The 15,616-nt window shown below is 39.5% G+C and overlaps 1 protein-coding gene across 2 annotated transcripts in view; it reads left to right on the top strand.

The window, feature by feature from the left end:
• The window catches only part of ano2b (anoctamin 2b), a 155,136-nt gene that overhangs the window by 34,375 nt on the left and 105,145 nt on the right, over positions 1–15,616 (top strand). For both annotated transcript variants that reach the window (XM_059654660.1, XM_048553662.1), the window contains exons 10-13: positions 1,292–1,356; positions 2,093–2,227; positions 4,982–5,142; positions 9,382–9,464. In XM_059654660.1, coding sequence (XP_059510643.1) covers positions 1,292–1,356; positions 2,093–2,227; positions 4,982–5,142; positions 9,382–9,464 — 444 coding nt within the window. The remainder of the gene's footprint in view (positions 1–1,291; positions 1,357–2,092; positions 2,228–4,981; positions 5,143–9,381; positions 9,465–15,616) is intronic.

The following is a 15,616-nucleotide window of genomic DNA, read 5'->3' as shown; positions in this document are numbered from 1 at the left end:
ATCTTAGTTTTAAGTTTCATTTCAGATTTCCAAGATTTGCAGTATTTTCCTTGAGTATCTGGTGGGATTATTGGATTGGCCCAACAGGGTTATAGTTTTTAAGCATATCTGAATTAAGGTGGAGACAGTTTGGACTCTGCAGCCCACTCTGTCTTTCACTAAGATTAGATTAGATTCCCAACAGTGTGGAAACAGGCCCTTCAGCCTAACAAGTCCACACTGCCACTTGAAGCATTCCACCCAGATCTTTCACCGTATAACCCACACACCCCTGAACACTACGGGCAATTTAGCATGGCCGATCCACCTAGCCTGCACATCTTTGGACTGTCGGAGGAAACCCACGCAGACATGGGGAGAATGTGCAAACTCCGCACAGACTGTCACCCGAGGCTGGAATTGAACTCGGGTCCCTGGTACTGTGAGGCTGCAGTGCTGACCACTGAGCCACGGTGCCACCCTTCAAAGATCATGGCTGATCTGACAGTCACCTCAACTCCACATTACAGGCTGTCCTAAAAAAATCTTTGTCTCCCCTATAAATCAGGAAGCTACCTCATTCCACTTTGAAAATATTCAATGATCCTGCCACCCCTGCTCTTTCAGAAGAGAGCTCCAAATATTCAGGACACAGCAAGAGAAAGAACATCTTCCTCATCTCCATCTTAAATGGGAGAACCTAACTTCTAGACTTTCCAATAAGGAGAGACATCCTTTCAGCTTGCAGCTGTTAAATCTTCTCAGATTCTTATATCCTTCATTAAGATCACCGGCCTCTGTAACCCCAACAGACACAGACTCAGTGACTCATTTCATGTCCCTATCTAACATATCTCTATATTAGAAACAATGCCTCTCACTATTTAATTTCAGTATCTTAACACTGGGCACCAAAGTACCTGACTTCACGATTATTACTGGGCCAAAATCCTGGAACGCCCTCCCTAAGGGCATTGTGGGTCAACCTTCAGCACATGGACTGCGGCAGTTAAAGAAGACAGCTCACCACCACCTTTCAAGGGCACTTGGGGATGGGCAGTCAATGTTGGCCCAGCCAGCAATGCTCACATTCCACAATGAATAAAAATACCATCACCTTACAAATAAAACACAAGAATGGACTCATTCATTTTGGGAACAAAACTCAAACTAATTAACAAGCAGAAACTTGAAGCCATTGACTTTGTGCAAATTGAGCCATCAAGATTTTGAATCTACCATAACCATCTGTTTGTGAATATACCATAAAATTATGCTCATAAAATATTAAAGTATTTGATTTACTTTACAGGTGCTGTATCAAGAATGGGCACGATATGGAGTGTTTTATAAATACCAGCCAATTGATCTAATAAGGTATTTATTTAAACATTTCTCCTTCAGAAATTCCTGATGAAGTCTCCCTAATTGTAATGACAATGTTACTTTAGTTACAACACAATTATACGGTTTGGTGTTTTAGAAAGTGATAGTTCATTGAAAATGCTTTAGTATAAATGTTATAATTATGTGTGACCACTGCAAAGTTTCATGGCAGCACATATCTAGAAATGATTTATGGAGCTTGATTTTACTATTTCTTGGCTGACATAACCTTCAGTTCATGAGAAGTAATTACTCATAAATGGTGTGTCCAGTAAATCAGGAATTCTGAATATGCAGTCCCATTGTTTGAAGGTCTACAGTAGGATCACAAGCCAATGTGTTTTCATTTGTGTCCTCTTAATCATGTGGTTTATAATTATTGAGTAATGCACAGAATAATGTTTTGTGAATTGCAAAATTGTGCATTAGGTCATAAGTTAACATGAAAACTTGTTTGATTGATGCTATTGTTCTTGGATCAGTCAAGTAAAATCAGATCTGAGTGAATGCTCTGCTCCGTGTTCCCATCAGTGGACCACTTAAACACTGGGTGAGGCAGAAATAGGTCTACTTTTGCCATAAGGATCCTTCATTGCACACAGTTCATACCTGGAGTGTTGGCCACTGAATTAATCTGGGCAGTTTTGTCTTGCCTCCTAAATCAGTCTAATTCTATTTCAATTTTACTAATTGTTTAATACTTTGTTAACATTCCCATCTTTCATAGGAAGTATTTTGGAGAGAAGATTGGATTGTACTTTGCATGGTTGGGACTGTACACGCAACTCTTGATGCCAGCGTCACTGGTTGGGATCATAGTGTTTTTTTATGGTTATATTACAATAGACAGTGATATACCAAGGTAAAGTCTTACTAAATTTATAAAAAAAGGAATATTGTTCATAATCTAATTTTTAATGACCATAAATAAGAAATGTTAATTTTACTGAAACAACACAACTGCTATCTATTGTATGGTCTTAAAGCTTAGAAATAATACTTTAATATACAGAATTAGAATGTCTATTATTAAATACTATTTATTGTTATTGCTCAGAGGTACAATTTATGGAGTATTTACAGCAAAGAAACAGACTGTTTGGGTTAACTGGGCTTTATACTCCATATAAGTCTTCTCCCACCAGACTTATTCCCACCCTATCAGCAGAGACAGTGTCTTTTGACATGGGCATGTGCGCTTATCTAGAAACACACACTTGCTTGATTCCAGATCTAACATGTCATTAAGTAAGATTCATGACTGACATCTTGCGCAGAGACGAAGCGCAAACTTTTAAAAGAGGTTTAGCAGTAGGCGGTAAAGGCAGAGGATGATGGCAACATAAGGACAGGGGAGAGTAAGTACAGGAGGGGAGTGAGTATCGGAGTGGAGATAGGATGGGACAGGAATGAAGACAAGGATAATGACAATGTGAGGACAGGGGAGCGAGAAACAGGAAGAAAGTGAGGATGGGAAGGAAGATGGGGGTGACGACAATGTCAGATGTGGGACAGAGAAGAGTGAGGACTGGATGGGAGGGGATTGAAGATGGTGTTGGAGGTAGCGAGGTGGTGAGAATGTGAGAACAGTGGGTGGACAGTAAAGATGGGGTGGAAATGAGGATGTGGGAGTTTGTCTCCTCCCCATCCCTTCCCTTCTTCCACTGTCCCACCCCCCTGCTCTCATCACCTCCTCTCTTAAGTCCCGGGTTATGACATCTCCCATCCCCATCCCCTCCTGTGTCCTGGGCTGCACCCTCCAAACCCATTTAAATGCTCCTGCATGCATTTAAGTGGTGCATAGCGTAAAAGTGCTGGTAGAGCAAACACATAACCTTATTTCTCTCTTCTACCTTACACACTTATTGAGCCTTTTTTAAATATATCTCTGCTTTTTCCTTCACAAAGCCTGTTTGGTGTCAGTTTTCACATTGGCATGACTCTGGATAAAGAGGTTACCACTGAATTCCTTGTGATCAGCAAATACAAGTCACTGCTCGTGCTAGTTAGTTGTACCTAATGGTCCGGAAATTGGTTGGCTCAGCATTTAGTTTTCAGGTCCTCCTCAGGGAATGAAGGCTGCAGTGTGATAGGCAGTGAGCACATGCACTTACCCAGATGGAAGTGTGCTCACACACTTAGTATTTCTGAGTGTGTTGATACTAGCTGATCACAATACTCTTGTCATTGATCAAAGAAAATAATGAAATTAGAAATCACATTCTTAAGTGCAGGAGCATATACCAGAACAAAGATATAACAAAATCAAAGATCATTCATTCAATGAAGCAAAATTGGATAGGGTATTGTAGTGTAGTATTTTCAGGCACAGCAAATATAAATCATGTGTTTGAGTCATTATGCTGTTGGCATTGACAGAAGATTGTAATTATAGTATGTACTTTTAAGGGAGGAAGCTTTTAGAAAATAGATTCAAATTTATCATAGCCAAGTTGACAGCAGGAAGTGAAATTTTGTCGGCGTTGTTGGGTTATGATCTTCTGTCCTGTATAATTTATCTATGTTATTTTAAAAATCTGTTGACTACATAAATGATTTCACTGTGAAGTTACAATAGATATAATATCTGCTATTTACTTATGGGGCTTTATTACTTTGCTATTGTAAAATATGGGCTCCGATTCTCAAAGGTTGTTGAAAATGCTTTCTGCCAATTAATTTTCCCTAGTAACTTAATATAAATATGCAATAAATAATTATACATTTAACAACAACGCAATTGCATTGAATTGTCTTTTAACATCTTCTGACATTATAATTGGGAGTCCCATCTGTTGAAAATCTAGGCTCTGTCTTGATTATTTTGCACAGTTCATCATGTAGTAGCTTTTGAAACCTCTTGGAGCCCCCCGTTCTCTTCCTGATTACTCTTTTACTGCGTGTGTGGTAGTCGTCAAACTGAAGATGACACTTGTTAACGACAAGAATGGGGCCAATGAAGCCTTTTAATGTTGGGTGGGTGGGGGGTGGGGGGGGTGGGGGGGGGTGTGGATGCTGTTGCGATGTAGTAACCACATGGGTCTGGCTAACCAGAATACCATCTCACTCTGACTAGCTGCTACAGAAATATGGAAAGAATTTATAGATTGAAAATAAGACACCTGATTTGTAACCATCAATTCCTGAAGTGGGACACGGACTGAGCTTTTGGTCCAGAGGTAGGGACATAAATACTGTGTAACATGACCATCTTCTTCCTTTAATAGTTAATGAAATTAGCTTTCACACGGGCTGTTGTCTTACCATCCTCTCAAACAAGAATTAGTGAGTATCAAAAATGATGAAATGGACTAAAACATTACTTTTAAAATGAAGGAGGTTAAAAAGAATTTCCTTTTTATGCAAGTGGAAGCGACACCAGAGAATTCCTATTTAAATTAAACTGACATTTATGACTCAACAGAGATTTCCAAGATAATAAAATGTGAGGCTGGATGAACACAGCAGGCCCGGCAGCATCTCAGGAGCACATGCTTGGCCTGCTGTGTTCATCCAGCCTCACATTTTATTGTCTTGGAATTCTCCAGCATCTGCAGTTCCCATTATCTCTGATATCAGAGATTTCCAATATGCTTTCTCTTTTGTGTCACTTCAGTCTAGAGATGTGTGATGAGAAGAATAACTTCACCATGTGTCCGCTCTGTGATAAGTCCTGTGATTACTGGTACCTCAGCACTGCTTGTGCAACAGCACGTGCCAGCCATTTGTTTGACAACCCTGCCACTGTCTTTTTCTCCATCTTTATGGCTCTCTGGGGTAAGAAAAATGTTTGATCTTGGTTTAACTTCTGGTTCAGTATGAGAGAGCTGATTTTTGGAATGTTTCTTCTTGTCATGTACATTGGTATCTGGAAGTGTGAGTTGAGGTGTCATGAGCTGTATGTTTGACACTTCCTCATCAGTTTTCCTGGGGGAATGAAGGGGCATGGATCATTTATTTATTTAGAAGATTAGCCTATTCCTAGCTCTGAAGAAGGGTCATTGGATACAAAGCATTAACTCTGCTTTCTCTCCATAGATGCTGCCAGACCTGCATGAGCTTTCCTAGCAATTTCTGATCTTTAAGCCTATTTTTATAGTAATTATTAAATTTCTATTGATTAAAGGCTTTCTGATAGAGTATTTCAATTTTCAGCATTCTTTGTTTTCTGTTTAAGTTACTACTCAGGTAATGATGTTGAAGCTTAACCCCTTCTAGCATGTAGAAATCTTGCACTGACTGACATTTGTTCATGTTTCAAATCTCACATATTGCTTTGTTGAGTCTATTAGTATGGCTGAGGGAGTGATTTCTTCAATAAGCCTCTTGATATGAGATATTTTTACAATTGAAAAGTCAACCAATCAAAACATATAGAAGTAAAGTTCAAAGAAATCTTGGCCAAAGCAAATATTGATTTGCATTTATAAAAATGGTTCTAAAGATGATACAAGATAACATGGTGTAGAGCTGCATGAACGCAACATTGGCAGTTCCTACTATCTCCCTAAAGATGATACAGTTCAGTTATCACGAAAGTTTGGAGGTGTTGGGGCTGTTTGCCTTGGAAAAGAGAAGATTTGGAAGAGATTCGATGAAAGTTTTCAAAATCATGACTGATCTCAACAGAGTGTATAACAAGGAACTGTTTCCACACGTAAATAGATAGAGAACCAAAGGACACACTTTTAAAGTGTTTTGCAAAAGAAGTAAGTGCGAGACAATTTTTTTTTCACACTGTAAATAGTTAGTGTATAAACTGCCTGGAAGCGTGAGAGAGGGAGTTTCAACTGAGGTATTCAAGAAGGCGGAGAATAGTTACTGAAGTAGAAACAGGGTACAGGGTTATGGACAAGAGGCAGGAAATTGGTACTCAGTCAAAATGCTTGAAGAGCCAGTGCAGACACAATGGGCTAAAATTACCCCCTTCTGCACAGTGACAATGATGTGATTCTGTGTTAACTGATACTTCGTCTATGATCAAGTAATTTGAAATTCTGACTCAGGTATCATGGGAATGGAATGTTCTGCTTTATATTTAGGATTCAATTAACCAAGTAATGGGCCCTCTGCCAGACAAGTAGCTTTACCAGTTTATCTTCTAAAGTAATTTGATTTTCCAGTTGTTCTGAGAGGTGGATTGGTTTATACATTGCCAATACTTACCATACATTCTGCTTGTGAAGGGTTAATAGAAACATAGAAAGTAGGCACAGACGTAGGCCATTTGGCCCTTCGATCCTGCGCCACCTTTCAATACTATCATGGCTGATCATGCAATTTCAGTATCCCATTCCTGCTTTCTCTCCATAGCCTCTGCTCCCTTTAGCCACAAGGACCATGTCCAGCTCCCCCTTGAATATACCTAATGAACTGTCCCCAGTAGCTTTCTGTGGTAGAGAATTCCACAGGTCCACAACTCTCTGAGTCAAGAAATTCTTCCTCCTCTCGATCCTGAATGGCTTATCCCTAATTCTTAGACTGCGACCCTTAGTTCTGGTTGGCACATGATGGGGAATTCCTGCCTGCCAGTGGCTATCTATGGGTCTTCTGACTTGGAAGGTTTGATCAAGCAATTTATTCACTCTGAAACTGCAAAACATTGTTCCTAGGTTGGTGTCCCCATTGTATTGAAAGCCACTCAGGGAAACATACACAGAGATCATCAGATCTGGCATTTCTAATTTTCCTGATGCTCGTTTTAATGACTGGAAAGACTGGAGCTTTGGAAAGTGGGCTTTCTGTCCTCTGTGTCAAGATTCTCTATGTCATTGACACTGTTCTTCAATTTTTACTAAAGATGCTTCTCTAATAATGTTGTTAAAAAATATATTTCATACATTGTATCGACCACAACCAGCCCTATTTTAAAGAAAAACTGCAGTTGGTTAATCGTGTTTTAAGATTCGAGGTAGTAGGTCAATGGTCGGCAATTGAACACATCTGCTTACATCACGTACTTGACTATAATAAACTTCATTCACACTTTTGTTAAGTATTGAAAGAATGGAGAGCATCATAGTTTAGCATAACATTTCACAAGGTCTAATTTGCCATTCATGCAGAGAATGACGTTGATTCATAGAATTTTAAAAGTTTACAGGTTTCAATGCTGCACTGTTTCAACAATAATCGTCTATCTTTGGAAGTTCCAATTTCATTTTTGTTAGCTCCAGTTATTTTGTGCTTTGAATATCACATCCCTCTTAACCTTCATATTTGAACCTGTCTAATCAATTTTTCAACCCTGCTGAAATACTGCAATTGACCTAATCGAAGTTGCAAATTATATTGTCTGTGATTGTAAGCATTTTACTTGTTTATCTCACCTGTTCTGCAGCTTTTGATATGATCAATTTTCAGTTATCTCCAAAGCCCCTCTGCCATTTCCAGTTCAGAGATTGTGCTCTCAATTCATTTCACTTTCACCTCTCCAATGACAGCACTTCTGATGCTTGTTTCTCCTTCCGTATGCAGCATTCAGATCTATGTCTCCAACAACTGTCCTGATCCCTCCACTGTCTCCATGTTATGTTGTTGCTTATTTGAGCTTCAGTCCTGGAAGAGCAGTGAATTCCTCTGGTTGAATATTACAAAGACCTAAGCCATTGCCTTGGTTCCCTGCCACCAATTCTGCACTGCTTTTCTTTCTCCTGATGGTGGTATCTCCAAATAATCCGGATTCTTCACAAAATTAGTATTCTTTTGTACATACGCTGAAATTGCAAGTCCATATCTCCCTTCATCTGTCCATTGCAACATATTTATCCATTCCTTGATTATTTCCAGACTTAACTATTTGAATATTCCTCTAGCTGTCATAGCGTGTTCCACTTTCCATAAATTTTACCTCATCTGAAATAGCACTCTCTAAATTTTAAGTCATACCAGGTTCTATTAACTTATCCATTTGATCCTCTAATTCAAAGTTCTCATCCTTGTATTTAAAGCACTTTAGCCCTGTTCTATCTCTGTAACTTCCCCCAGCCTGCAATAACTTTGCATTCCTCTGATACAAACCTTTTGTGCATTTCTTACACACTTCATCCCAGTTGTACTTTCAGTCTTGAAGGATAAACAGATGGGAATTTTCTCCCGAACGAATCTGGCTTTGCAGCTCCCCTTGCTCCTTTAACAACCTTCTTGAAACCTTCCTCTTTCATCAACCATTCAAACTATTTCATTAAATTACAAACAAAAACAGAAATTGCTGGAGAAACTCAGCAGATGTGTGCAGACAAAGCATAATCAACTTTTTGGTTCCAGTGCCCCTTCTTCAGAACAGTTCTGCCAGACCTACTGAGTTTGCCCAGCAATTTCTGTTTTTGTTTCAGATTTCCAGCACCCTCAGTTCTTGGTTTTATTTTGGTTATCAAATTGCAATTCTGTGAAGCACATGGAACTTTGTTTTTTTTATTTAAAGTTTAAAATTCTTGGTTTCATGAATATACATTGGATTTTCTTTGCGCTTTTGAAACTCATAAAAGAAATTTGTTGACGCAGATTTCTCAGTAACTTTTTCTGCATCAGTTGTCACAATGTAATCTGATGAAAAACAATGTATGAGGAAGTAAGTAGGAGTTTTGGTAATATTCAAATTGACATTTGAACACATGGCTTTCCAGCAGTCTGTCCTGCATTGAAACAACTTGTGTTTGGGTAATGCTTAAATCATACCAACAGCATGCCAGAGAACATTGCAAGGAGTAATGTTTAATACAACAGTTTATTTGCAGATCGGAATGATTATTCCACAGACATGGCCTCCAATGTCAACTGCCCTCCAAGCTGCACTCCTGCATGTTCATGCTCCTTGACGCAGTTGGTAGTTACAATGTGCACATTTATTATCAATGCCACAGCCAATTTACCATGAATAATTAAATGACAAGTTGACCTAGCTCTGTTGTGTAAGGTTGAACAAAATAATGGTCATTTTGAAACTGATTTGTAGAATATGTTTCCAATTTGAACACTTAACATTTACGTCTTACATTAAAATATTTTTCTTCGCAGCAACCTTGTTTCTTGAATCCTGGAAACGTCGACAGATGAGTTTATGCTACCGATGGGATTTAACTGGTCTGGAGGAGGAAGAAGTGAGCAAACATTAGCATATTTTTTGTTTGCTTGATATATATTTATAACTTAAGACAATGCTTTCCACACTATTTCTCAATATGACTCAATTTTAATGCCTCAGACATCATATGACCTGGGAGTGAAAATTTGGGGCATGGCGAGTGTGAGTGCTTTTGACTGGGGGAAGAGCGTCAGTTGCTAAGCCTAATCTTTCGATCTTGCCTGGAGTGGAATGGATTTGGGTTTTAGATTTTTAGGGGTTGGAGGTGTTGCTTTAGTTCTTTACTGGAGTTTGGGGAACAGGAGTTAAATGTTGCAGCAATAGCAGAGTTTCTCCAAGAAGAAAATGCCTATGTATTCACTGATTTCATTTGCAATAGCAATCAGTCTTCCGGGAGCAGTCGATCTGTCAGGAATCAGTCTGAGCAATGTGCCAGCCATCTTGTCTCACATCCCCCACTGAAAGGCTTGCAACTCTCACACTTTGAGAAATCCTGATTTAAGGCATCTCTGAAGATATTCAATAATGCCACACTTCCCAGCAGAGGCTTTGCTGACAAGAATGTAGCCAGAAATTCAGTTAGAACACAGTAACATTGATTGAACTTATTGAGCATGACTTCCCACTGGAAGAATCTACATATAAAGTAAGTGCCACGTGCGCACCCTGTAACTTATGTTTCAGAGTGCCCTTCTCTGTCTAATAGTGACAGCACTGATGGAAACTTATTCCTAGTGCTACTGTCTGTCATCTCCTTCCATTTACAAGAGATGATGGATCGGGTTATCACAAGCTACCCAGCACACTTACAATGCCTTCTCACACAGTGTGGGAATACTGAGGGTTCAGGTCTCTGAGAACATGTTTAGCTCCATGAAGGAGGTAGCTGCTGCCCTCTCTCAGGGTATCAGTCCTCCTTCTTTCTCCTGCAGCTTTTCAACCAGTGTTTCCTGTAAAATGTTGTGAATATTGTACTATAACAAAGATTTGGAGGGGATGTAGATTAAAGATTAACACTTGAATACATAAAGACAAAGCCTATCAGTGTTAATGTAATAAATCACATGATGCTAGACTCTGAAGAGAGATTCAACATCCCAGACCTTGTGCCACGTGTGGGTGTAAATATTTATTATATTATGAATAAAGAGTTGCTTTGAAAAGGCCTTAGGATTCAGCACCCATTCTTTACTAACATAGTGCACCCAACCTCCTTCATGACCCACATGATAGCAGTAGAACCTTGTTGATGCCATACAGCCAGCTGGGCTTGGCAGCCCTGGTCGAAACTGCGTTTCATCGGGCTGCAGCCAGGTTATCAATAGTCAAAGTGTTTTTGAGGCCACCTACCATCCACCTCAAGTTCCCTCAACAGTAGTTCTTATCTCTGTCTTAATCTAAGTTCTGCGGAGAAACCAGAGAGCCATCTCCTAGAAACACCAGACTAGGTAAAAGGTACACACAATGGGGCCCAAGACTTTTCACAAGGCATTTGTAGATATATGGTCGTCATATTTGTATGGTCAATAACGTATCTACTGAAAGTATGATATGTGTTTTTGGTATAGCTGTTGGTTTTTAATAATCTTTGCAATCTAACGGGAACCTTCATAAAAACGTATTCTTTGGCATATCACTAAAATGGATGGTAGGATTAAATGAAATGAAAGGAGGCAGTAGTTAATGCTTTGAAGTTAGGAAAGCTGATTATACAAACCTCTGTTCAATAAGATACTGCTTTACAACTGAAGGATCTTAATGTGCTGCTGTGCTGTGCTCTATTCTGTAAAACACTGCTCCTCTTTCCCACTGCATCACAAAACCAGCCCAGCTCTTCCCCTCCCCCCACTGCATCCCAAAACCAGCCCAGCCTGTCTCTGCTTCCCTAACCTGTTCTTCCTCTCGCCCATCCCTTCCTCCCACCTCAAGCCGCACCTCTATTTCCTACCTACCACCTCATCCCGCCTCCTTCACCAGTCCGTCTTCCCTGGACTGACCTATCCCCTCCCTACCTCCTCACCTATACTCACCTCTCCACCTATCTTCTCCTCTATCCATCTTCGGTCCGCCTCCCCCTCTCTCCCTATTTATTTCAGAACCCTCTCCCCATCCCCCTCTCTGATGAAGGGTCTAGGCCCGAAACGTCAGCTTTTGTGCTCCTGAGATGCTGCTTGGCCTGCTGTGTTCATCCAGCTCCACACTTTGTTATCTAGGATTTATAATCATCTAGCAAGCAACAATTTGATTGGAGATAATCAGCATGGATTCGTTAAGGGCAGGTCGTGTCTCACAAACCTCATTGAGTTTTTTGAGAAGGTGACCAAGCATGTGGATGAGGGAAGGGCAGTTGATGTGGTGTACATGGACTTCAGTAAAGCCTTTGATAAGGTTTCATATGGCAGGTTATTAGCGAAAATACAGAGGCACGGGATTGAGGGAGATTTAGCAGTTTAGATTAGAAACTGGTTTACTGTAAGAAGGTAACGACTGGTGGGTGATGGAAAATATTCAGCCTGTAGTCAGGTCATTAGTGTGTGCCTCAAGGATCTGTTTTGGGACCATTGCTGTTTGTCATTTTTATAAATGACTGGATGTGGGCATAGGTGGATGGGCTAGTAATTTTGCAGATGACACTAAAGTCGATAGAGTGTTGAACAGTGTGGAAGAATGTTGCAGGTTGCAAGGAGACTTGGATAAGCTGCAGAATTGGGCTGAGAGGTGGCAAACGGAGTTCAATGTGGATAAATGTGAGGTGTTTCACTTTGGGAAGAATAATAGGAAGGCAGAATATTGGGTCAATGGAAAGATTCTTGGTCATGTGGATGTGCAGAGGGATCTTGGTGTCCATGTACATAGATCCCTGAAAGTTGCCACCCAAGTTGATAGTGCTGTTAAGAAGGCTTACGGTGTGTTAGGTTTTATTGGTAGAAGGATTGAGTTCCAGAGCCATGATGTCATGCTGCAACTGTACAAAATGCTAGTGCGGCCTCATTTGGAATATTGCCTGCAGTTCTGGTAGCCCTATTACAGGAAGGATGTGGAAGCATTGGAAAAGGTACAGAGGAGATTTACCAGGATGTTGCCTGGTCTGGAGCACAGGCCCTATGAAGAAAGGCTGAGGGACTTGGGTGCGCCCTCATTGGAGAGAAGGAGGCTAAGAGTGGATTTAATATAGACATACGAGATGATCAGAGGATTAGATAGGGTGGACAGTGAGAGTCTTTTTCCGAGGATGATGACTTCAGCTTGTACAAGGGGACTTAGCTACAAATTGAGGGGTGATAGATTTAAGACAGATGTCAGAGGCAGGTTCTTTACTCGGAGAGTAGTAAGGCGTGGAACATCCTGCCTGCCAATGTAGTTAACTCAGCCACATTAGGGGCATTTAAACAGTCCTTGGATAAACATATGAATAATGATGGGATAGTGTCAGGGGAGGGGCTTAGATTAGTTCACAGGTCGGTGCAGCATGGAGGACCGAAGGGCCTGTTCTGTGCTGTATTGTTCTATGTTCTTTGTTCTATGTTCTATAAGTTGCCATAGCATAGTGTAGGAATATGGGCATGGGCTTACAGGAATTGCTGGCCAACAGTGACAAACAAGTCAGACACTGAGTGAATGGAAGCCTTCCTTGTTGACATTCGTAGTTACTCACTGATGGAGATCAGGTAGTGTGTGCAGTCTTGGAATCATAGAGTTATTCAGCATGGAAACAGACCTTCAGTCTGAATTTTCCATGCCAGACAAACATCCAAATCTGACCTAGCCCCATTTGCCAGCATTTGGCTTATATCTCTCTAATCCCTTCCTATTCATATACCCATCCAGATGCCTTTTAAATGTTGTAATTATTCCCACCTCCACCACTTCCTGTTACCTGTGGGAATCTAAACCATGCAGCAAACCTCAGTGCTCTTTCTTTAGCCTCCACAAAAAGGATAAGAAATTGCTGTTGCCTTGGAAATTGTGCGTCAGTGACCTGCTGAGCAATCATGAACAGAACAAACTCAGTTTTGTCTGTAATATGTACCAGGAGCATGTGTATTATGAACTTGCCTCTTATCAAAATTATTGAAAAAAAGTTCTTAAAATTCATTCTGGTGAGAAAGCGTATTCATATAGATAAAGTTCTCACTATATCTCAAGAAAACTAAATAATCTTCACTGTGTTCATATGAGGAGAGAGAAGTCCATCTAATGAAATTGCTTTAACATGTCGGGTAACTCAGAAAGGAGACTGTTCACATCATATTTTTTGCTTGATTATTTGTATAAAGCAACATTGGAAGAGAGCAGGATCATGTTTCTGTGCCCCAATAAGGCAAGAAACATTATATAACAGGAAACCAGCAGGTTCTTTGGAATGGCATTAGTATCATTGAAGTTTTAGTTATTCTCCCAAAGGATAAACAAACCAATGTGAGAAGAAAGCTTGAACTTGCATTTTGTATTGCGCAATTCACAATCTCAGGACTTTTCAAGGCACATGATAGCCCTAAAGTATCAGCCTTGGTTAGGTACTTACTCAGGATGGGCCTTTAGCCTCTGACCTTCTGACTCAAAGGATAGAGTACTAATTCCAAGTTGAGACTGATCCAAAATCAAAAATAATCAAAGGTCACTTTTGACAACCCCAATAATAGAAGGAAGATAAATTAGTGAGATTTTCAAACAAGTAACAAACTCTCAAAGAATGACTTTGACTTTCATTGACTTTGTGACATAATCTTCTAAAGCTGACTGTCAAGAGTTGGCATGTGAGTGTTTCTATCAGAAACACTAAATTACTTCAATCATGTCTTTCAAATTTATGTTCCCTCCAATATTTAAAACTGTTTCATAAATCTGAATGGCTGAGTAGAATATTATCACTTCAAATCAAAGAAACTCAAACTATTCCAGACTAATAGAATGAATGTATCTTGTCTCAATCAGATAAAAAGCTTTCGATATAAAATGAATCTTAATCTAATTCCTAAAGGATGTAGATTCCCATCACACAGCTACACATACCGCCATACCAAATGACAGTAAATTGATGCTAGGTTACAAGAATGATGGTATTAGAAATATGAAAACACAAACATAGCTTAATTAGGGTAAGCTGTTCCAGGATTAGCTTTAAACTATTTGCTTCAATGCAGTGGGGATGGCTTTAGTATACGCATACTATATGTACATCTATACAGATGTAGCAATATGCCTCAAGCAGTTGCTGGTCTGAGTGGGTGTGTTCTTTGTTTCAGCACTGATATTCACTTTAAAGATGACAATAATCCATCAACAATTAATTTACAATAATATTTTAGAAATTAGAAGAACTTCTGCAATTATTTATTTTTTATTTTGCTCTGCAAGTCTGTATCCTGATCGCAAGAAATAAACTATGCTGTTGATTCAGCTGGAGTATAACTTGTTGCAGCAAGTGCCAGCTAAATATTACAGAGAGTTCAAAAACTGATTATATCAGCAATCTTATAATTCAGCCAAGGACATATAAGTAGAAGTTTTGCTTCATGTATTTGTGATACAATTCATTATTTGCATAAGTATTGATCCAAACAAATTAAAAGTTGCCTGAAAATAACACATCAGGCTTTAGCATGAGTGCTTGAAATTATCAAATAAGTTTCTATTCTGTGGCTTATTCATACAAAGTAAGTCAGTGTTGTAGCCAATTGCATTCTTGAAAGTGCTACAAATAGATTATTGTCTTATGCTCAGAATGGAAAATAGATTTAAACTTTTTGAAACAAAGGCAGAAATTGCTGTAGAAGCTCAGCAGAAAACTTCAAACCTAAAGATAAATCTCTGAACTCAAAATGTTAACTTTGCTTGGTCTCCATAGATGCTACCAGACTTGCTGAGTTTCTTCAGAAATTTCAGTTGTTGTTTCAAATTTCCAACCTCTACAGTTCTTTGTCTTATTTAAAACATTTTAAAGGTCTGCTCTAATACATTTTCCTTCCTTTTTTTATTGCCAATAATACATCAAGGAGCGTATGCAGGTTTGACATACTTTGAATACAAACATCAAGATTGGCTTTTTCTGCACTTTAATGCTTACTTCAACTGATGAATAGTATCTGCCAACATTTAACTATGAACAACATACTGGAGTACCTGTATTGCAATTCTCCCTAGGCTCATGTATGCTTTCCAAGATGC

The sequence above is a fragment of the Stegostoma tigrinum genome, chromosome 25 (assembly GCF_030684315.1).
Source record: "Stegostoma tigrinum isolate sSteTig4 chromosome 25, sSteTig4.hap1, whole genome shotgun sequence".
Classification (NCBI taxonomy): Eukaryota; Metazoa; Chordata; class Chondrichthyes; order Orectolobiformes; family Stegostomatidae; genus Stegostoma; species Stegostoma tigrinum.
This window is presented reverse-complemented; position numbering and strand designations above follow the sequence as displayed.